This window comes from Elephas maximus, chromosome 20, assembly GCF_024166365.1.
Source record: "Elephas maximus indicus isolate mEleMax1 chromosome 20, mEleMax1 primary haplotype, whole genome shotgun sequence".
Lineage (NCBI taxonomy): Eukaryota > Metazoa > Chordata > Mammalia > Proboscidea > Elephantidae > Elephas > Elephas maximus.
In genome coordinates this window covers 29,055,150-29,078,270 of record NC_064838.1, presented here as the reverse complement: position 1 = coordinate 29,078,270, position 23,121 = coordinate 29,055,150, and the positions used below count along the sequence as shown (strand labels likewise).

Sequence of the window (23,121 nt, the reverse complement as noted above, 5' to 3'; positions counted from 1 at the left end):
TCTTCTGGCAAGCTTGAATTCTAGATCCCAGACTACCCAGCCTAACTCACCAAAGTGAAGACACTAGAGTCTGTATGGAAAGTCTCAGTAGCAACAAAGCTTTCCTTGGGTACCTTAAGAGATGGATGGCTGGCCAAGGGTAGGATTTGCCAACTATGGACACCATGCCCCAGCCATTTCTGTCACTTAAGGGCTATCCATACCTTTTCTTCATTACACTTAAATTGGGAATTGGGAGATCATAGCCCAGTCCTTCTCCTGCCTCTAACTGGCTGGGTGACCTTGTTTATATCTCTTAACTTGATAAAGCTTCAGTCTTCTCCCTGTGAACCAAGAAGTTCAATGAAATGATCTCCAAGGTTCCCTTTTCCTCTGACATTCTCTACCACAAACACCTAAAGCTTATCTTTAAAAGGCTCCAGAGGACAGAGCCAGGCCTTCTGTCAAGCTTCTAGTCATTAAAAATAAATCAAGAATATTTGCTCACATACCTTGGCATGGTTGACTAATCAGTGAAATGACCCATCTTATTAGGATGGTCCAGAGAGTTGAAACATCAGGCAAGAAAATACTCTTAAAAAGCATCCATCCTGAGCATTTTATATCGCCTAAAAGAGTCTGGTAGCCCTTCAAAATCTTTGTTCCAATGCTGATATTGAACTTGTGTATTTCTTCATTAGCAAAACAAGAAACATTACCCAGAACTGCCAAGAGCCTGGAGAGAGAAGTCTGGGTTCTCTCAGATACTAAGAGACAATACTGGGAACATAAAATAGCCCCATAGGCTTTGGGGTCAGACAGACCTGGATCAAAATTCCTGCTCCACCACTGATAAGCTAAGCATATGACACCAATCTCTCTGAGCCTTATCCTGAGTTTCCTTCATGTGCAGAGTACACATGACACCACTGACTTCATTGAGGATTGGTGATTTTTTTTTTTTTTTAAGGCATGTAACTCCCCCATGTAAAACTCTTTGACAGTTCCCCATTGTCACTGGACAAAGCCCAGACTTCTTACAAGGACAGTTTTCAACATAATGCCAGGTCTGGGGCTGCCCACCTTTCCTTCCTAATCTTTGCCACTCTCCCTTTCGGTCATTGAACTCCAGCCACATGCGTCTCATCTCAGCTCGTCAACTTCAGCCAGCACTGACCCCTCTCAAGGCTGTCAACTGCATTATTCTCCATGTCTGAAAAGCTCTTCCCACTGGACTTTGCCTGTTTGGTCCCTGTTTTTCCTTAAGGTCTGTGCTTACATGTCATTTCTTCAGAACAGGCTTCCCTGAGCACCACAATCTGAAGCAGGTCCCTCTGCTGGACTTTGCTGTAACCCTTCCTCTTGCCCTGCACAGCCTTCTCAGAATTTATAATGGATGATAGTGGTGTGGATTTGTTCAATGTCTGACTGCACTGGACCCTAAGCAGTAATCATGACTGTCTTGACCATCATTGCATAGTCAGCACCAGTACAGAACCTGGTCTAGGTGCTCACAACACTTATTGATCTGATCAATGGAGGCATGCCAGCCCCAGCACAGGGCACTGCACAATGCAACTCCAGCACAGCAGCCAGGTCCCAAAGTCTCAACTCTGCTACCCACCTGCTTCCCATGCTTTTACCTCTATCTGTGCTGTATGCTTGGCGTAAAATTCCAGGGCTTCATCTCCATCCACTTGGCCACCAGGCTTCAGCATGGTCTGGAGTTCTTTGTTATGCCGAGCCAACTAGAAACAAGAGCAGAAAATAGGGGAGTCACCATCTGTTTGCAACATGAGCATACAACTCCTTTCTAAACCTTGACTATAAAAAAATACACAATAGCCAGCAGAATGGACACAGAGCTTTAGGGATAAAACACACACACACACACACACTAGCCAGCAGAGTGGCAAGCAAAAGGGCACAGGTGGCAGGAGGCTGCTATACTCTATCAAGGTGTGCTGTGCACAGCAGCTATTTTGGGAGCTTGGCAGAAGAGCTTGGGAAGCTCATGCCACACCAGGTCCCGCTTGCCCTGATTTCTTTAGCCCGGCAGGAGGGCAATGGGATTTTCTGTACAGTGCCCTGGACCCTTCATTCCCAGTGTTCAGAAACCCTTTCAGCTGGCTAGAGGCTGGGAATGGAGGGGTAGGAGATGTTTTTATATTCTTCAACCATTATGCTATTGTAAGGAACTGCCAACCTCAGGGTCAATACCCCCCTCCAAAAAAAAATCCAGTTGTCAGGTTCACTACGACTCATGGTGACCCCATGTATGTCAGTGTGGAACTATGCTCCCCAGGGGTTTCAATGGCTGATTTTCAGAAGCAGAACACCAGGCCTTTATTCTGAGGTGCTTCTGGGTAGACTCAAACCTCCAACCTTTTGGTTAGCAGCTGAGCATGTTAACCTCTGCACTACCCAGGGGCTCTAGGGCCAAAACTATCATGGTTTTACAACTAGCGGAGTTTAAAAGAGGTGAAAAACCAAAAAAAAAAAAAAAATTTTTTTTTTAAAGAAGTAGAAGGGACAGGAAAAGCAAACAGTAGAGTTACAGGCTAGCTATACACATCAGAAAAACTCAAAAGGCACATCAACATCCAGAAAGAGGAAGTATCTTCAAAAGCCCAGCCACTTGGGAAGAGAATTACGAAACATGATATGTTGGTGCCAGGGCACAAAGTATTACTACATCCCCCAAAAGGCAAACAAAAAGGAGTCTTAATGACAAGTTCCCCAGATTTCCAAATGTGATAGCAAGGAGTCTGAAGTTTATTTCTTTAGAGTGTTATGATAATTCATCGATATTTATGAAAAGCCCAACACATCTTTTAACTGTCTCCAGACAAAACCATAAACCATTATTTAAGTGTCACTGCTCAGTGGTGGATAGCTTTTAAGAAATACGGGGATTTCCAAGTGCATGGCCCTACCACAGTGGCAAAATGGAAAAATTCTGGAACTCAGCATACTGGGTGGCCAAAGGTACATGTAAGCCACATTGTCATGAATGCAAACAGCCCTAGGTTGAAACCTTAAAGGAAAAGCAAGCTTAATGGCACATCTGCTTTGGAAATGGGGCACTGTAGGTAAGCAATGCCTGGGATAGGCTGGGGAGAGGTCATACCTGATGAGCTAATATGTAGATGTTATGCCCCACGTTCCGAGGGGAGGCAGCTCCGTCCTCACCGTTTTCTCCATCCTCAAACTCCACTTCACCTTGCATGTAGGCCTTCTTGATCACTTCCACCTGCAAGAAGGGCCAAGCGAACAAAGCTCCTGTTTCAAGGAAGACCCAAACAAGACTGACACACATGCTATCAATCTGCCCTCTTGAAGCAGACACTGCTCGTCACGCTTGAATCGAGTCTCAGAATCCTTCTCGACACTATTGCAGGCAGTCACTACCTATCAACCTCCACTGACATCAGAAGTGAAATGCATTCTGTGGCTGGCCCATACTCTTCTACTTTAAAAGGGGACAATGGATATAGAACTACCTTGAAACAACAATATGTGATATAAATGCAGGCTGGAGGCCAGACTTGTCCTCTCTCTTACATTACTTCCCACCGGCTCTCCCCATCCCCAACTCCTGTTATTTCAGGAAAAACTACTAAGAAATTCACTAGCTCTTAGGAATAGCTGGTGACACTATTTCTCTGATTTCAGACTTGCCCTTGCTCTCAGGGCCCATTCCATGAGGAAAGTAATACTACTAACAAGTAACATCTACCAAACGTTTACTATATGTCAAGTACTGTACTTAGTCTTTTAATATCCTTTTTCAAAATGTACTGCTCACAAACGCTTCATGAGGTATCACTAGTCCCGTTTTTTGTGGATAAGGAAACCGACTCAGAGAGGTAATGGGACATTCCCAGTCACGTGGCTGGGATCTCAACTCTACCCTGTCACCCTTCACAGCAGCTTGACGCTGCCCCGAGGACCCACACGCTTGGCGTGTCTCATTCCTGGAGCTCATCCCTTCGAGCATTTCTGGACCTGTCCTAGTGCTCCCATTTATCTCTGCTCCCTGATCACTCCTCCATCCCTCCCTAGTGCTCAGCACAATGCCCAGGACAAAGCAAGGGCTCAGTCAGTATTTCCCACATGAGCATATCATTCAAGATTTCAACATTTAAAAATTAAGAACAAAATACCTCCCAACCCAAAGTTCTACTAAAACTTAAAAGTAATTTTTCTTTGATGAGTCAGAAGGCATTTTGGCATGCTGTGTTGTCACAAGGTCATTATCGCCACTACCATTTGCCGTTGAATCAATTCTAACTCATGGAGACCCCACGTGTGTCAGAGCAGAACTGTGCTCCATAGGGTTTTCAGTGGTGCCCTTTTCAGAAGTAGGCTGGCAGGACTTTTTTCCAAGGCGCCTGTGGGTGGACTCAAACCTCCAACCCTTTGGTTAGCAGCTAAGTGCGTTAACTGTTTACACCTCCCAGGTACTCCCACAAGGCCATTATTCTGAATTATTTCTCATTATATAAGACCAAACACACAGAAGGCCAAACATCTCTGTACAGACATCGCGTCAGGCCCTGGAAATAACTTGGGAGACAAGATCCTTGCTCTGAGCTTGTTTTTCTGTCAGTTCTAATAATAAATCGCACAGACATGTTGCATAGAAGGTGGGGCCAGAATACACACATACACACACGTATACATGTGTCCTGGGTACTAGAGCTTTCCTGTCATTTGGATTCTTAAAAATGGTGTTTGCTCCAGGAAGCCTTTGACTTTTGCCCGTGAGCCAGGAATGATGTTCTCCAACCACAAGGGGGCAACCCTGGAACAAGTGGCACCCACAGCACTGGGTGTTGACATCCCCCCCACCAAAGATGGGTCAGAATAGCTGTGGACATGTTCTTGATTCATGGGAGCCCAAAGGGGGTCTCTGTGAAGTCACTGTGTCCCTACTCAAGAGTGACAAATCCTAACCCTCTCTCCCCCGGCCCCCAGTTACATAAGCCATTATGTAAACTTAGAGAGGACTTCCACCGCAAGCTGACCTCCGAGATGAAAGACCTGGACTTGCTGTTCACTTTATTTAAAAGGATACATAAAGGGACTTTAGCCTGGCCCCAGGTGAACATTTAGGTCACTGGGAGGCAGGGAGGTTTTAGTGCCCTCGTTTATGTCTGTTACCGTTTATTTGCACAGGAAAAAGTCCAAATAGAGTCTGTCCTCGACTCATTTCACTGTCTCTGATAGCTGCTTGTCTCATAGTTTGCAGCATTAACTTCCAACCTGGAAATCGCAGCCAATTGTGAATATCACCCCTCAAAAATAAACAAGATTGTGTTTTCTTTAAGAATAAAAATCACGAGCACCCAAAAACCCCACTTCTGCTGCCCAGTCTATTGCCATCAAGAAGAAATGTGAATTTGTTAGCACTGGACAAAGAGGTGGCAAAAAGACCAGCAATGAAGCAGGAATAAGAAAAGGTGCTGCAGCTCTCTAAGGGTTTATCATGTGCTGGCACTGTTGCTAAGGGAAACAACCCTCTGGGCTAGGTAATATTATCATCTTCATTTTACGGATAAGGAAAGTACAACTTAGAGAGTTCAGGTGACTGTCAAAGGGGGTACAGCTAAAAAGGGCAGCGCTATGGACTTGAACTTGGCTGGGCTCCTAGGTCCTTGCCCTTGACCACTGTCCGCACACTGTCCACCATGAGGGGAAAGGGGCTAGGAGGGAGGCTTCCCCGGGTGGCTTGTACTGAAGGGAGAGGGCAGAATGCACTATTCAATTCTCTATACCCTTGTCAGGTAAACGTTCTCATTATACTTCTGATTTTTTGAACCGTTAAGAAAGCTGATTTTCTGCTCTGCCACAAATACCGCTCCGACGGTATTGCTACCACCATCAGGGGATCACAATCATCCAACTCACCAGTTCCTTTGGCCTCATGTTATAAAGGATCCTCTCTGCATTCTCACTGTCGTGCCTACTCTCCATGATGGCCAGGAGCAGCTTGGAAGCATTGTTCTAATTGGAGAAACAAAGTGAGGAGGAATGTAGAGCAGCTGCTTGGGGTGACCAAAAAGAAGACAAGAGCCCAGTTTACACTAGCGCTGCTTCCTGGCTGAACACACAGAAAATTCCCCCCACAGGAAAGTCACGGTCAGATACCCTCAAAGCCATTTTCCCCAGACAGAGAAATAAAGTACCAGTTTAGAGCCCAGAAACATGTCTGTAGAATCTGAGTTGGGTCAAAACGCCAGTTGCTGTTAGTCAATTCTGCCTCATGGTGACGCCATGAGTGTCAGAGCAGAACTGTGCTCCACAGGGTTTTCGATGGCTGATTTCTCAGAAGTGGATCCCCAAGGCTTTCTTCCGAGGCACCTCTGGGTGGACTTGAACTACCAACCTTTTGGTTAGCAATCATCGTGGTAACCATTTGCACCACCCAGGGACTCCGAGTTAGGTCAAAGAGGCACATATCTGTTTGGGCATAGTTTCTCCCTAAAGTTACTTGGCACAAATCTGAGCTGGGAAAGGGAAATTTAAACATGGGTGCTTGTGGCAGTGGTCAGAAAGAACCTCCTATATAGACTCATGGTGCCTGCAGGGTGGGTGCTGTTACTGAACACTGGTATTCAGCCTTGCAGGCTAGAGACGGCAGGTGATTGAGGTCATTCCTCCCTGTCTCAAAACACTTCCATTAGCTCCTATACCCTCAGTATTACAACGAGGACAGGACTGACACCAGTTAAAAAAAAAGGGACCCCAAGGAGCACTGTGTGTAGGCCAAGCAATAATTTCTAGTTATGTTCAACATCTTCATGTGCCCACACCCTGCATTTCTTTTGGTTTATCCTCATTTTAGGTCCTGGGCCTATGACAATTTGCATGCTTGTTTGTACCCCAATACCATTGCTGATGAGTTGATTCCGACTCATAGCAACCTGACAGGACAGAGTAGAACTCCCCCATAGGGTTTCCAAGGTTGCAGACTGCCACAGCTTTCTCCCACGGAGCAGCTGGTGGGTGCGTACCACTGACCTTTCAGTTAGCAGCCGAGTGCTTTAACCATTGCGCAACCAGGGCTCCCATTCATTTGTCTGTAGGACTTCAAAATCGTTATTGTTGTCATGGGGTGGGGGTGGGGGTGGGTTGGTATTTTTTTCCTCCCCAAGTACAGGTCATAGCCGATCAATTAGGCTGCTATGTTATCAAATGGTGGACTTTTCCTAGGAAGGAAATTTCTATGGCAATCCACAGAAGGCAAACATAGCTGAGAAAGTCACTGAAATGCTGATCAGGAGCACATGAAATTCTCAGTTTATCTCAGGCTGTCACAGGACACACATTGTGACGAATGGTAGCCAGGTACATGAGCTGAAATGATGTTCACGTCAAGTCTCAAACAAAATTCATCAAAAGGAGTTAAAAACAGCAACATAAAATTTCATTTAACCCATACATGCCAATCAACTATTGGTTTTAATTTTCAGTTCTAAATACTAAAGGAAAAACAAAAATAACTGTCTAATTCTTATGGGCTTCTGTTCAATACCTTCCCTGATGACCTTTCTTTCCCATGATATCTTTTATGCAATACACACAGACCAGCTTTTCGGCTAAACCTTGAAGTTCTAGGTCTTTTCATGACGATGATAAAGTGTTCGCAGCTGCATATGGGTATGAGCTAGAGGACAAGTCTCAACCTGCCCAATGTGGGAACGGTTCAAAAGGAAATGTGCTCAGTGAGGCTAACCCTTTGCAACATGCACTTTAGACATTAGGATGGGTTGCAAGTTCAATTCTCAGAATTGAATCTTCAGGTTCTTGGAGAGTCTTTGGAACCCCTAAATATGGCTGAGGGTTTTCTGGTACGCTAAGGAAATCAACATAAAGAATAGGATATCAGCTTTTCAAATATCCAAAAGGCCAGCTTGTAAACCCAGCAGCTAAAGCTACTACTTCCACGCCGTAAAACTATTTTGGCATAATTAAAAAAAAAAAAAACCCAAAATCAAATCTGTTGCCGTTGAGTCGATTCTGATCTGACTCATAGTGACCCCATAGGACAGAGTAGGACTGCCCCATAGGGTTTCTAAAGAGCACCTGGTGGATTCGAACTGCCGAGCTTCTGGTTAGCAGCTGTAGCTCTTAACCTCTACACCACCAGAGTTATGGGAAGTCGAAATGTCAGTGGTACTTCAACATCAGTCATCTGTAGCCCATCATTTATACGCAATTCCAAGAAGTTCCTCCGAGGCCTGCAGGCACGTTCTTGGCCAGTGTAACTCTTCTCATTATAAACCAACATTGAATAAACACCCTTCTGCTATCTCAACCAGTATAAAAACCAGTTGCCACTGAGCTGATTCCTACTCCTGGCAACCCCACGTGTGTCTGCGTAGAACTGTGCTCCAGAGGGTTTTCAATGGCTGATTTTTCAGAAATAAATCACCAGGCCTTTCTTCTGAGGTGCCTCTAAGTAGACTTGAACCTCCAACTTTTCAGTTAGCAGCCAAGCGCATTAATTGTTTACACCACCCAGGGACTCTGATAAATCAACAACAGAATAGATAAAACAACGATAACAACTGGTAAAGTACAGATTTTTTTTTTCTTTTTGGTCCTAGATAGGCTTAGTTGTACTTTTCCTCAACTGACCCATTTTCCTCAAAGGGGGAGAAATCAGATATCACAGAGGAAATGGAGTTTCCATTGTTTCTCACTCTGTGGCTTTCAGAATCAACGCTCTTAGTTCTTAGATGCTGTGTGAACTCATTTCTCAGTTTTGAGTGATGCATTCTCATTCCATGTGACCTAACACTGAAAAGCTGGTATCTTGTCATAAGGCCCTGATTTGGAAGGGAAAGACCGAGGTTCTGAATTTTAGTCAGAGTTTGTAACTTGGATCACTCATTTAGGTTAAAAGCATCATCTTTAATATTTGGTTTCACAACACTGACCATGTCACGTGCTGAGGCAAAACACAAAAGTGACTCCAAATGCTACTGTCTTTTACTTTCAATTCCTACTTGCCTTCAGTTCTAAAACGAGGTCCATCCTCTTCTTTCCCAAAGGATTGATGTCATTGAGGATGAGGGCTGTGATGATGTCAATGCCGTTGGATTCATGGGTGGCTATGCAGTTCTGAGCAAAGAGATACACACAGACATTGACACAAGTGTGGGTCATCAATCAGATGTCAAAAGCCAACAGGCGGGGCTGCTATTTCAACATAACGCTCTCTACTCCTGGTAATGTCTCTAGGGGAGAGCTGCAGATTTTCCGTGAGAAAGTGGTAAAAATAAAAGACAGATGAAAATCTCTAGTTTCAGAATTAACAGTAAACAGCAGGAAAGTCCCCATGCACTGTAACTGATAAATTGGTTGCGTCTAATCCAAATAGTGTGGTGCGGCGCAGTCTGCTTTTGTTCTTGAGGGAAAATACAGTGTATGACTGATACTGGGTCCTGGGCCCTGTTTTCCCCTTTAAAGGTGTGTTCCATTCTCTCTACATCACTCGTTTTTCTTTGCATTTCATACTTATGCTTAGGGCTTAAGCTTGGAAAGCGAGTTTCCTGTTTAATTCACGCAATATCAAAATTAATCATCTGCCCCCAGGTAAGATCCCCGTTTGCCGCTGAGTCCATTCCACTTTGTTCCCATCCAGGGACCTTTGTTTGGCAGAAATGCAAACTTGAGGTTTTAATGAAATTCACTTAGATGTCAGATAAAGCCTTCTTCCCTAAACTAAGCCTGTTGTATTTTTTCATTTTAACTAGGACTACACCATCTGTCTCGTAAGAAGAGGAACATGGATCTAACCAAATGCTAATCTCACATTCATAGAGAACTCAGACCAAGTTCCTAATAGACAGTGAGTTCTCTCTCTTGTAAACCATCCTTCTCTAAGTGTGTTTGTCTTCTCACGTAACACAGCACCTCATGCCTGCCCTGGCTGCTGGTATAGATCTGGCCATTTTAGATCCTGGCTGCTTCCCTTGCTGTAACTTGGAGTTTAAAATCATACTCATCCTGGCTCCAATGCTAGAAGTCTGCAAGATGCCGTGGATAAGCAATGATTCTAGTCAAGAAAAGGAAATATTGGGTCCCACCCAAAAATATACTTCCTGAGAGGCCAAGGTCATAACTGGTCATTTTAACATCCATGTCGTTAAAATCTCAGTACACGTGTTCCCATGCTACTTCCAGGCTGCCCCATGTTTTCATGGTCTCATGTATGCTCATGTTACCTCCTAGCCGTCTCATGTGACACTTTTTTCTCTCTTGTTAGGTTTAAATCCCCTCCTTTCAAGTAGATACTTTTTGAGTCTCTCCTTGCATTTAAAATAGAGCACAGTCCAGGGTTCTACTTTAACTCCCACTTTATTACCTATCTCTAAAAGCCAACTTGGAATTGGACATTCAAATCAAACCAAACCAAGCAAGGATACTAGAGACAACCCCACCAATGCCAGTTATTTGGTAAAACATTGAAGCATAACAAGCACCATGCCACTTTCTCCACTGCTGGAAAAAGGTCTCAAGTCCTGTCTACTCCCTAGGTCAACAGGCAGATGCCATGTGCCTTCTGAACTAGCCTTGGCCAACAACATTTCCAAAATAATTTTTTTCCTCCTTAAAATATAAATGAGATTACCTGGTTCTCGTGGCAAGGTCCTTGGCAGTACTCGGTCAGACTCTCCAGGGTTTGATTGATCAGTGCTACATTCTTTTCATTTATATACAGTCCAAGAAGACCAAGGCCTCCAGTTGTGCTTCCACAAATACAGTCCAGAAACTGCAGGGTCTCACATACCAAATTGTAGTTGGTCTTGTTATTCTGGCAACGAAGGAAGTTCTGCAATTGGGCAGTCCCCACGTTGGAGGAGCAAAGACAGAGAGAAGATGAAAAAGGTCATTCATCCTGCTATTTTCATAGTCTCAAGATAGGTGGGGGATCTGGGTCGATCAGTAATTATGCAGAGAGATGCTGCATTGGACAGAGCAGAAGGGCCAAGGTGGGCTCCCATGAGTGGTCAGCCTGTGGACTCCGTCTCCTGTGATGGCTGTCAGCACAGTGGCTTGCTCTCTGAGGTGCTTTTATAGGGATGTAGTGGAGAAGGGATCCTCTTTGAAAGCTCACTTCAGACTCCTACAGCCTTTTCAAGTTCTCATTTCTCCATTCACCTCTTACTCCTTCCGCCTCCCCACTCCCACCTGGGATTAAGTTTAGAGGTATTCGACATTTCCAAGGGCAGTGTTATGTTTAAAAGATGACGGTGTAGTCTGGGTGCTGAATGCCCAACCCTGGCACTGGAGCTGATGGTTTACTGCAAAATGTGATAAAATGAGGTATTATAGGTTGGCTTAGGGTCAGGGTGGCTTATGCCCAGTATTGTGGCTGCAATCTGAACGATCTTGTTCTGTCATTTCCATCATAAAGAAGGGGCAAGAGTGAGTAAATGCATATGCACCTGTGTGCAGGTGCAGGGGTACCTATTCCCCAGGAAAACTAATGTTAACAAGAGACACGGGAGTGAGGGCCTTCCCATCAGAAGAAACAAAACCCATCCAACTGCCGCATAAAGCAGTCTATCTTGATGAAGGGGAGATTTTTGTCAGAGACTACAGTAACCTGTTCTCAAAAAGAAGCAAAAACTAGCTACAAATATTTTTCTCAGAGCTGTAAAAGTTACACATTCATTGTAGAGAAATTGGTACTACATAAAGGTATACTCAAAAGATAAAATAGATAATCTTTGATCTGGTAATTCCACTTCTACCAAATATTTACTTCTATTCACAAAGTATGTACAAATATGTTCACTACAGCACTATTTGTAACAGTGAAAAACTGTTCCATCGATTGGGGAGTGGTTACATAGATTATGGTATGTCAATATTATTTAATATTGTTAAATCGGAGACACTGAGGTACAGTCATATGTGCCCATATGGAAAGATCTCTAGGACATACTGTTAGGTTAAAAGAAAAAAAAAAAACAAGTAGCAAATGCTTCCATCCAAACATACAGAAAAAGCACTGGAAGCATACAGTCCAAACCAACAAGAGTTCTTTATGGGTAGAGAGGTAGGAATGAGGAGAGAGACAAAAAAATTTTTTTTAACCCTAAATACTTACTTGTTTTTTGAGACTTTATAGAAAGAACATGGATCATTTGTATAATTAGCACACTTATAAATGCTCACATTAAAAACTGGTAACCAAGTCTAATGCTTAACTCATCAAACTAGTCATCCCTCCAACTTAACCTCAGTCCCATGTGCTCAGCCTTTTTACTAGGTCTGAAAATTAAGTAACTGTTCTGGTCTGGGTGGGAGGTGGAGGAAAGGCAGATGATTTCGAACTAGGAAAAAAGAAAGACTTGGTGTTCTACTTCTGAAAATTAGCCAGTGAAAACCATATAGATCACAACAGAACACTGTCTGACTCATTTGCTTTGGACACATCATCAAGAAGGATCAATCACTGGAGCAAGACAGCATGTTTGGTGAAGGAAAGGGCCAGTGAGGGCAAGGGAAACCCTTGGTGAGACGGAGTGGCACAGCAAACACAATTATGGACTCGAGAATGCTGGTGATCACGAGAATGATGAAGGACCAAGCAACGTTTTAATCTGTCGTAATAAGGTCAACATGAATCAGAGTTGACTAGATGGCAGCTAACAACAACAGGCTCTCGTAAGAGGATTGAATAGTGTGCTAAGGGCTACAGGAAGCTACAAAAGAGTTTCACAGCCATTTCTATCTTGTTTCAGTTCCTAAGGGAAGAGGTTCCATGTGTTAGGGCCTGGCCGAGCCCCCCACCATGTGGGGGTGACAGAGAAGCTTTCAGGAAGAGGGCAGAGGTGGAGAGGACCTGGCTGTCCAAGACTGAAATTCACAGCATGGTTCTCAAGGCCCATCTGCTCCTCAAACTCAGCTGTCCCTATTGTGCCCCTCTCTGCTCGGCAGCATGAAATGCTGGGCATTCCTTTGTCTCCTGGGCTTTGGGCACACTATTCTCTTTGCTTGTCACTCTGTCCCACCTCTACTCTGATTCATTCTTCTTCCTTAGGATGCGGTTAAAGTCACTTCTTTCAGGAAGCCCTCCCGGACCCTCCCCACCACCACGCCTACTCCATGAGATCAGAGCACTGAGGCCTGAGGACTATGCTCACACCACTGTGTGCTCAGCAGCTTGTACAGGGACTGGTAACTCTTAAAAAAAAAAAAAAAACTCTTAGGTGCTTTATAATTACTGCTTGAAATGATCTAAATCAAATGGAACGGATAGAGAAAAGGGAACCTGGAAAGTCATGGGGGCTGGCCAGGAGCACATGTTTCAAATTCCCCATGAAGGATGGCTGTCTGCCCTTTCTTGAAGGCCTCTCTCATATCTCACCGTTTTGCCTGTGTCTACCCAGAGTCTCCCCTTCTCTAACTCAGATCCATTTCCTCTTGTCCTCTACAAAAAAGAAGCATGCCACTCACTGGAAAGCACACAGCCACTATTTACATGCTCAGAGGAAAGTTAACTTTTAGCACACACCACCCCTGCCTTGTATAGGTGAGAGAAATCCTGTTCTTTTTGGGTCTTTCTTGGAGGGCCAGAGATCAAGCTGAGTGGATTAAGGAATCGAGGCCTTCCACAGAGGAACTCAAGTCTATGCTTGAGCAGACTTCAGTGGAGAGAGATTAGGACCTGCATTCATTAACCAGAGGAAAAGCAAAACCAGCTTCTCAGGTAGGTGAAGGTTCAAAAAGCTCACGTAAAATGGTTAAAGAATAGTCCTTCCCATCACGTTTCTGACTACTGCAAACAAGGCTTGCTTAAGGCAGTAACTGCCCATTTGGCAGTCAAACTTGGTAGCTTTATCTCTACTGAACATTTATTAACAGGAAAGTTAAGGTTAAAAATATGACAAGAAACTCTGGGCAAGAGCCAAAGAGTGTTGCTACAAGAGGCTGGATCCCATCTTTCTCTAAGCTTATCTGCATTCCTTTACATCAACCAAAAACCAAACCAGTTGCCATCCAGTTGACTCCAACTCATGGCGACCCCACATGTGTCAGGGTAGAACTGCACTTCATTGGGTTTTCAATGACTGTGATCTTTTGGAAGCAAGCAGGCCTTTCTTCTGAGGTGCTGCTGGGTGGGTTCGAATCACCAGCCTTTCAGTTAGTAGTTCAGCGCTTAACCGTTTGTGCCACTTCTTTACATCAGGGCACCTAAAATTCTCTCCTCGTGAGGATGCCTTTCCCTCTCTTGGATCCACAAGGAAACCCTGACCCAGGGATTAACCCTCTGTTCTGGAACACTGTCAACAGAGTAGAATCAGAGTACTTTATTCCCACTTAAAAGCATCACTTTAAGAACTGAATTCCTACAAGTATCATTTCATTGGAGCAGGTCATCACCTCAGAGAGTTGTAGTTAATAGGATTTTTAAAAAGATGAGGATAATCTTCATCCTTGCAAACTATTGGTCCAGATCATTGGTTTTCCAGCTGGGCTCTGCAGGTGCCCCCTGGAAGACTCTTCCCCAGGGCTCCTGTGTTTCTAGTACTCTCTAGTCTTTACTCTGACAGAGCAGCTTTGCTTTCATCTGCTTTACTTAGTACACTTGTGCATAAGAGGTTGTTCAAATAAAGAATTCTGTGGCCAAAATAAAGTCTGAAAACCACTGAGTAGGTTACTCTTTATGAAACATTCAAACTTTAAGTTGCTAGGTCTATAAATGTACTTAAACCCATTCCAGCATTGTTTTACACAGAGCAGCGTATTGGAGAAACAAATTTTGGACAGGCCTCATTAAAAGGTGCTCCTGCCCAAGGGGTTCTTAGGGCATTAGCCCTAAGGAGAGTTTTGTGAAGGACTCAGGTAGAAAACTGAATAATGAAGACTTCCGAGTAAGAAATGCTGAACTTGCATAATTAAAACTCTACTCTTCCCCCATGGTAGAAGTTGAGTGTGTTGGTGAAGAAAGGAAGGTCAGGGAGAGATGGAAGACAGGCTGGTGCATGAAACAAGAACCTCGTTTTGGAACAAGCACCTTAGTACTGCCCCTAGGACGTTCATGGAGATAGTCTACTCAAAGTAGTCTAGTTTGGTTAGTTCAGAACTTGGCAGAGATTTCAGCTTCTCTGAGAAGCCTTCCTGGATCCTGCACACTAGGTTGGCTCCCCTCTTCTGAACTCACAAAGCCCCTAAGATCACACCAGATTAACACTTACTTATGCTGTACTGCAATCCCTGGTTTCCGCAAGTGGTTCCTGCCCAAGACTCTCATTTCTAGGAGGGCAGGGTGAGGTCTCCACCACCACCAGTCCCTGGCACACAGCAGACACTACCAACATTGGTTAAATGAACATAAACACGCACAAGCAACATCTCAACCTACTTCCCTCTGGAGCCCAAGGTTAGTGAAGACCAGTAACACTTGCTTAGGGGAACAGTACATGACACTGATCACCACGATCAGCCCAGAAATAGCCCCTAGCCATAGAGATGCCACATTTGAGCTGCTCATGTTTTGTTTTCCTGGAGCTGGGATGGTCTGGCTTTCCATGGTGTCATCCACATTCCCATCATCTTTATGACTACTGGTGTTGACATGTAAGGAAAAGGGACAGACAACATCAGGGACATGATCGGCTGTTAGAAAGTAGAATCCCAGCCAATGGGAGTAACCAAATCCTCAGCCTTTGGGTTATGAGTGTTTTGGTCTGCCTGACTGAAATACGCAGTCCCAGGCACATGGATCTAGGGCTGTGAAGTTCTAAGCCCAAGTAGGAAAGGTTGAACAACTGATAAGGAAAGCCCTACAACCAGATAAAGAATTCTACAATCAAAGAATTCTGTGGCCAAAAAAAAACCATTTGAAAATCACTGAATCGGAAAATCTTTACCAGAGCTTCAAACTTTAAGTTGCTAAGTCAGATGTCAACAGGGACCAAGCAGCAGAGGGGCAGCAGATGCCACCATATAAACATGCAGCACTATGGTCTAGTGTGGCCAATACTGGAATTTTCTGTGATACTGTGTTACTTTTAAATGTGGGCTACATTTGGCCACTGGATGATCTCAAAGCTAAATGCTGGCTCAAAGCTAAAATTCTGGCTCTTAAGAACAATTTGATTAAAAATAAAAACAGCCATCCCACCATAGAAGGTATTAATATTGCAGATTTCACCTAGATGCATCTTGTCGTTCTGCCTTACTGTTTAACAACCTTGCCAATATAATTTCTTGCTCACCTAATCTACTCATAGGGTCTGTGGCAGGATGTAAGTTAGAGCAATGGACTGTGGCAGCACCGAACACAGTGGATTTGGGGGTGGCCCTCAAGTCTCATGGAGGAGAAATTCACCAATGCAAATATTTAAAGGCTGTGCTCCCCTTGCCAGGTTTGGACTAGAATTATTTCCTTTTTATATTATGAAACTTTCATACCATGAATCACCATGACTCAAGTACACAAAACAACCACTGCCAACTTGCTTATTTTAGGAGGAAACATTTTAGGAGGAAACATTTCAGTCCTCAGAGGAGTGGTTCAGACACACTTTCATTGTGTCTTGTTCTCTTCTTTCATCCTCATACCATTCAGGCAGACAGGGGTGTTTCCCCAGGTCCAAGAGTCAGCAGTAAAACTAGACAAAGGCCAAGAACTCAGTACTTTCACATGCTTCTCCTGAGCAGTGAAAGAACTCCACAGATCTGACCTTCCTAAACAGCCTTTGCTGCTGGTGGTGGGAAACTCTGCAAGGGAGAATATGCCCTTTGTCTTAGCATAATGGTTAGCTCCAGCATGAGACTGCCTGGGGTCGTGTCCCAGTTCACTGTGTGTCCTTGTACCTCAGTTTCCTCACCTATAAGATGGGCATAATAACAGAAACAACATTTAGTATCAAGAATATCCTAAGTGTTCATAAACATTGGCCATAGTTATCATCCAACAGAAAAAATGACCGAAGTATTCCTAGAATAATTAGTTCAACAAATATGTTTGAAGATCTATTTGTGTAAAACTCTAGAAGGCCATTTTTTTCATTCAACCAACAGATATTTAATTAGAACTTTCTATGTACCAGATTTTCTAAGCCTTATGTACCAGATTTTCTAAGTCTAATATATTTAATCATCTATTCATCTATCCAGCAAATTTTTCCTGGTGTTTTGAATTGAATAAGATAGTCTAAAATGTTGACATTTGATAACAATCCACCTGGTCTGAATTAGTGTGGTTTGTCTGCAAGTTATAAAGCAATGACTAAGGCAATCTTATTAAAAGACAGGAGGGAGATTAAAAAAAAAAAATTCACTAGTGCACTTATATGCCAAACAATGGTAGACTACAAGATATATAACATGTTTTTTTTTCCGTTGCTATCGAGTCAACTTCAACTCATGGCAACCCAACGTTTCAGAGTTGAACTGCTCCATAGGGTTTTCAAGGGCTGATTTTTCAGAAGAAGATGGCAAGGCCTTTCTTCTGAGGTGCTTCTGGGGGGACACGAACCTCCAACCTTTTGGTTAGCAGCCGAGCACATTAACTGTCTGCACCACCCAGGGACTCTCACACACATACAGTCACATACACACATTCACTTAACACACACATATGTACATAAGGAGCGTGCACTACACTGGTGAGTAAGAACGATATGGTCTGTGTCCCTGTTGTAATACTGGGGGAGACGGATATAAAGCACATCAGTTGCCCAGACTTTCATATCAGAGAACCATCCTGAACACTCAGTTCAAGGAAACAGATTGAAATGAGAAGGGCTGGAATGTGAGAGTGAGCTGTAGCAGCTGTGAGGGAGCTGGGCCCTGGTGCCGTGACTCCCCTCCCAGGCTCTCACCTGCAGGTCTCGGTTATGGTTTTCACACAGGAGCTGCAGGAAGCGGAGGATGGGCTGCATGATGGTGATGACAGCGCTCATCTCCAGTTCGTCCTTAGTCTTGTCCGTGGTAGCCTGGGCACCCTCCCCTGACTGGTAGTGGTCGTCGGGGTCAGCCTCCCTCCGGAAAGTGGTGAAGGCTTTCCTGGTGGCAGCGGAAGCCTCCAGGAGCTGATCCCGGACCTCCTCCGTTATTTGTGTGGAGGGCTCTTTGGCTAGAAGACAAATATGAGACAGTGAATGCTGTTTAATCCTCAGGAACATGGTTCAGAAAGAGTAAATTCCTGTATTCACTAGAGATTCTCAAGGCTGGCAAAACACACCAAGGAGTCACCATCTTCTCTCAGTCCTCAGGCAGGATTCAAACTGAGTCAACCCCACCAGGGGCTTTCATTCACCTAAGCTTGTATTGTGTTTTAGAGGAAAAGGCATAGTATAGTCTCTGTCAACCTAATGAATCTGTGGCTTTGGGCCTCAGCTTCTTCATCTGTAAAATGGGGAGAGGACTGGTGAATTCTGTCTGGTGAGGGTTCCTGAGAAGTTCAACATAATGCTAATCACACAGCAACCACTGTTGTTGCGATGACGCTTGAGCACTTTACTAAGTGCCAAGGCACCGTGTGATTAAGTACTTTATATGTATTATCTCATCTAACCATCACAACCACCCTGTGAGGTAACCTATAAGGTAACAGGCACGACAGTTAAGAGCACAGACTATAGCCAGACTTCCTGGGTTAGCATCCTGGAGCTGCTACTACTAAGTTGCAGGTTCTTGGCAAGTTAATTACCATCTCTATGCCTCGGTTTCCTCATCTCTAAAATGGGAATTACAACTTTTATCTATTTGATGTGGTTGACTTGAGTTTTAAATGAGTTAATACACGTAAAGAACTTTGAACAGTGCCTGATTCATAGGAAGTACCTCGTTAATGTTAAGCAGTCTTCTTTTTCTACCTATTTTATACTGAAAGGTCAGCAGTTCTAACCCACCACCATTCCTTGAGAGAAAGGTGTGGCAGTCTGCTCCTGTAAAGATTTATAGTCTTGGAAGCCCTTATGGGGTAGTTCTACTCTGTCCTATAGGGTCACTATGAGTCAGGTGTGATTTGACAGAAACAGATTTTTTTGGCTAGGCCAATGGTTCTCAACTGGGGGTGATTTGCTGCTCCCTCCCCCTACCCCTGGACATTTGACAATATCTGGAGACGTTTTTAATTTTCATGACTGGAGGTAGAGGGGTGAGGCAACAGTGTGCTACTGGTTTCTAGTGAATTGTCGCTAGGTGCCATTGAGTCAATTTCGACTCACAGTGACCCCAGGTGACAGAGCAGAACTTCCCCATAGTGTTTTCCAGGCTGAAATCTTTACGGGAACAGATCACAAGGTCTTTTTCCCATGGAACCAGTAGGTGGGTGGGTCTGAACCGCCAACTTTTTGGTTAGCAGCTGAGCTGTGCCACCAGGGCTCCTAGTGGGTAGACGGCAGGAATGTTGCACAAGGCAGCCTCCATGACAAAAGATTATCCCCATGTCAATTGTGGTGGGGTTGAGAAACCCCGTTCTCAACTTAAAAAATCAGGTACAGAGCAGGTAATCAACTTGCCGAAGGCAGTCTGACTCCAAAACTTTGTGGGGCTAAGCCACGCACCAGTGCTGCTTCTCTTTCAGTGGGGAAAATGGATAAAAAGCTTCATGCATTTTCAAATACTTCGGAAAATAAGGTAGAGGTAGCTGACAAAGGATTAACATCTAGCATTACAGTGAGTATTCCCCTCAACGTCCTCTACCATTAAATGGTAATCACAGGAAAAGAATATTAATAATCCATTTCCTGCCAATACAACTTTACATTTGACCAAGAAGAATGCTTAATAATTTATTAAATAAGAAGATCCTTCAAAGCAGTATAATTTCAGCTCAGGTCGCTTAAGAATTATATGGTAACCAGGCTGATTTTCTTCTGCAAGTCCAAGTTCAGAATGCATTTTGGAGTCTAGAAGTAATGAAATAAATGAAGCAAGGCAAGGTACTCCTGCTCTTCTCAGACTGACTGAAGGCGCTTCACACAGGGGACCATTACCTTTTTTACGTGAAGGGGCATCCCTGTCTGTCTCATCATCCTTCTTCTTATTTCCCAAGTCACTGGTGTTCACTGTCACCGTTGCCTTGATTTCTTGCTGGGCTACCTTCATTCGGTCATAGAAAACTTTGAAGAATTTCTCTGACTTCTTATCTTCTGTCAGCCGGCAGAAAAATGAGTGCTGCCAAGAAAAACCCACAGATTTTTAAACACCGGGACAGGTCCATTACTACCACCACCCCATTCGGCCACTGAAAATGCCAAAACTTAGCAGGTATCAACAGCCAGCCAAAAAACCCCAGAAATCAACTCAATTTAGACCAGGGTTAAACACTCATCCATACCTTACCATTCTCTGGATTCTAAGGCCTGAGGCTCTCTACCTGGAGCCTTTAAAATACACTGTCATGGAGTTTCTTTACTGGAGCTGGCATGGAAGCCCTGAAGTATGCTACGATGTGTGGGCAGATTTTAGCCAACTCACACCCACACACACACACACATACACACAACAGCTTCATTAACAATGAAATGAAATATGACTGCAGGGCCAGTCACTAGTTGAAGGGCTGTTTGTGAGGTCCTCCTCTGTACACAGCCCTAGGAAAGACATGAAGATGAGTAAGACATGCCGCTTGCCCCCATCAAGCTCACTGTCTGGTTCGGATGGCACGTCCATGGTCAGCTGCCATGGAGTCAGCTTCAACTCGGCCACCCCATGCACAACAGACGGCAACATCTGCCCAGTTCTGTGCCATCTTTACGATTGTTGGTAAGCTCAAGTCCACTGTGTATTTTGAGTGTCTTCCAACCCAGGGGGCTCGTCTTCTAGAACTGTATCAGACGAGACCATTTTTTTTTGCAGTCACATGCGTTACAGTTTTTGCCAGCTGCACAGGCCCCTTCCCGTGCATTATATTCATGTGTGCTGTGCCAATGTTTTTTTTTTTTTTAAACATGCTGCTGGCTTCAGTTTCTGTTTCTGATCACGTGGAAAGGTCACGTAAGGAACAATTGACTTTATATCAAAAGTGATACATAAAAATTTAACATTTGTAATTTCCTGATAAAATACTGTCATTCTCATGAATGGAGTGGTGGGATGCCATGTTGAATTCAAAGAGTATGAATGCACAAAGAACTACAAATTAGTAAGTGAGAAATGATCTTAGGCCTAAAACTGAAAAAACAAAATGTTGTTTACATTTTATTCTTTCACAAGTATTAAACTGAAACATACTTATGATCAAAAGTAACATTTTCAGACTATTTTTGTATACATAAACAGGAGATTAAAGAAAACAAACAGAATGAAAGAAAAGGAACAGAACGATATGATTTACCTGTAGTATGGAAGGACAGGAAATCCTGGTGGCATAATGGTTAAGTGCTACGGCTGCTAACCAAGAGGTCAGCAGTTTGAATCTGCCAGGCGCTCCTCGGAAACTCTATTGGACAGTTCTACTCTGTCCTATAGGGTCGCTGTGAGTCAGAATAGACTCGACGGCAGTGGGTTTGGTTTTATGGAAGGACGACTGAATGAGGTCAAAATTCACTTCTGGAAATGTCACGAGACGTGTGGTATATGTATGGGTGCACTATGCCAGAAATCATGAAATTAAGTAACTGTTTTACTTAATTTCATAATTTCTGTATGGGTGTGTTATTTGCATAAATACGGTATTCTGTTGTGATGCACAGGGTTTTCATTGGCTAAATTTTGAAAGTAGCTTGCCAGGCCTTTTTTCCTAGTCTGTCTTAGTCTGGAAGCTCCACTGAAACCTGCCCACCATGGGTGATGCTGCTGGTATTTGAAATACCAGTGGCATAGCTTTGAGCATCAGAGCAACATACAAGCCACCACAGCACAACAAATTGACAGAGAGATGGGCCATGTCCATCAGCAAGAGTAAAATATGTAAGTAAAAAGTGCTTCACTAAATCGTATACATACAAATGGTTGAAATGTTACATGTTTTGTTATATATATTTTACCACAATTAAAAATATATATTTTTAAAAAGTGCTAAAGATAATATGATAGAAGTTCAGGGCTGGCAGGGATGACATCGGGCTAGAGTAATCTCAAAGTCATCATGGAAAAGGTGGTTTTCAAATCAGGCTTTGAAGGACAGGTAAGGTGGTGAGATGAAGAAGCTCAGAATTCACAGGTAGCTTGCCTCTTGGATATACATTCGTTTTTGGACCCACTGCAAGCAATAGTATACACTGTTGATACAAAAACACAATATGGTATCTCAACTCCATTTATGAGTACTCGCTTTTCACCCCTTTGCAAACACCACACTGTTGTGAATTATTTACATAAAAATACAATACGGTTATTTCCAGAAGAATAAAACAAAGCTCCAAACAATGTATTTGCTTCTCCCAATGGGATATTTCTGCCAATTTCATATCCTCCCCTTTACAGAAGGTAACCCAGGGCTTACAATCCGAGAAAGAAATAAAATCTTAGCAGCCTTCGAAGCTCCTTAACTCCTCCAAGTATCTTCTCTTCTATCTATGCCCCCAGTGCCTGATTTAGCAGCCCCCAGGGCCACCACATTCCCAAATGCCAATGCACAACTTTAGGGACTCTGATTCTTCTTCTAACTAGCCTAGACACTACATGCACACTTCTGTCCCATTTGCCCACAAAGCACTTCTTAGCTGTGCCCTTTCTTCTCCACCTCGCTATTCTCCTCCGTCCCCTAGCCATTTCTCACATACAACATACAAAATATATATACCATTTCTGCTGTGCTCCCTGGCTCTATCTTTATCCCTCCAGCTGCTCCAAATACCAGTGTGCAAGTCATCACCTCCCTACTGCTCAGTCTCATCATTCCTTGCTGGCAGCACTGAGTCCTATCAAGACTCCCATTCTTTGAACCATGCATGTCTTCAGTGTCCTCCAAAACAAACAAACAAAAACCAAACTCGTTGCTGTTGAATCGACTCCGACTCATAGCAACCCTATAGGACAGAGCAGAACTGCCTAGTAGAGTTTCCAAGGAGCACCTGGTGGATACAAACTGCTGACCTTTTCGTTAGCAGCTGTAGCTCCTAACCACTACACCACCCTTTAAAACCAAACCAAAAACCTGCTGCCATCAAGTTGGGTCTGACTCATGGTGACCCCATGTGTTACAGAGTAGAA

General features: G+C 43.8%; 1 protein-coding gene across 1 annotated transcript in view; it reads right to left on the bottom strand.

Annotated features, from left to right (window-relative positions):
* Positions 1–23,121, bottom strand: part of ITPR1 (inositol 1,4,5-trisphosphate receptor type 1) — a 382,998-nt gene that overhangs the window by 65,192 nt on the left and 294,685 nt on the right. The window contains exons 42-48 of the mRNA XM_049862511.1: positions 19,959–20,139; positions 17,838–18,091; positions 10,625–10,825; positions 9,001–9,111; positions 5,893–5,988; positions 3,110–3,232; positions 1,623–1,727 (exon numbers count right to left, since the gene is read on the bottom strand). Of these exons, the coding sequence (XP_049718468.1) occupies positions 1,623–1,727; positions 3,110–3,232; positions 5,893–5,988; positions 9,001–9,111; positions 10,625–10,825; positions 17,838–18,091; positions 19,959–20,139 (1,071 nt within the window). The remainder of the gene's footprint in view (positions 1–1,622; positions 1,728–3,109; positions 3,233–5,892; positions 5,989–9,000; positions 9,112–10,624; positions 10,826–17,837; positions 18,092–19,958; positions 20,140–23,121) is intronic.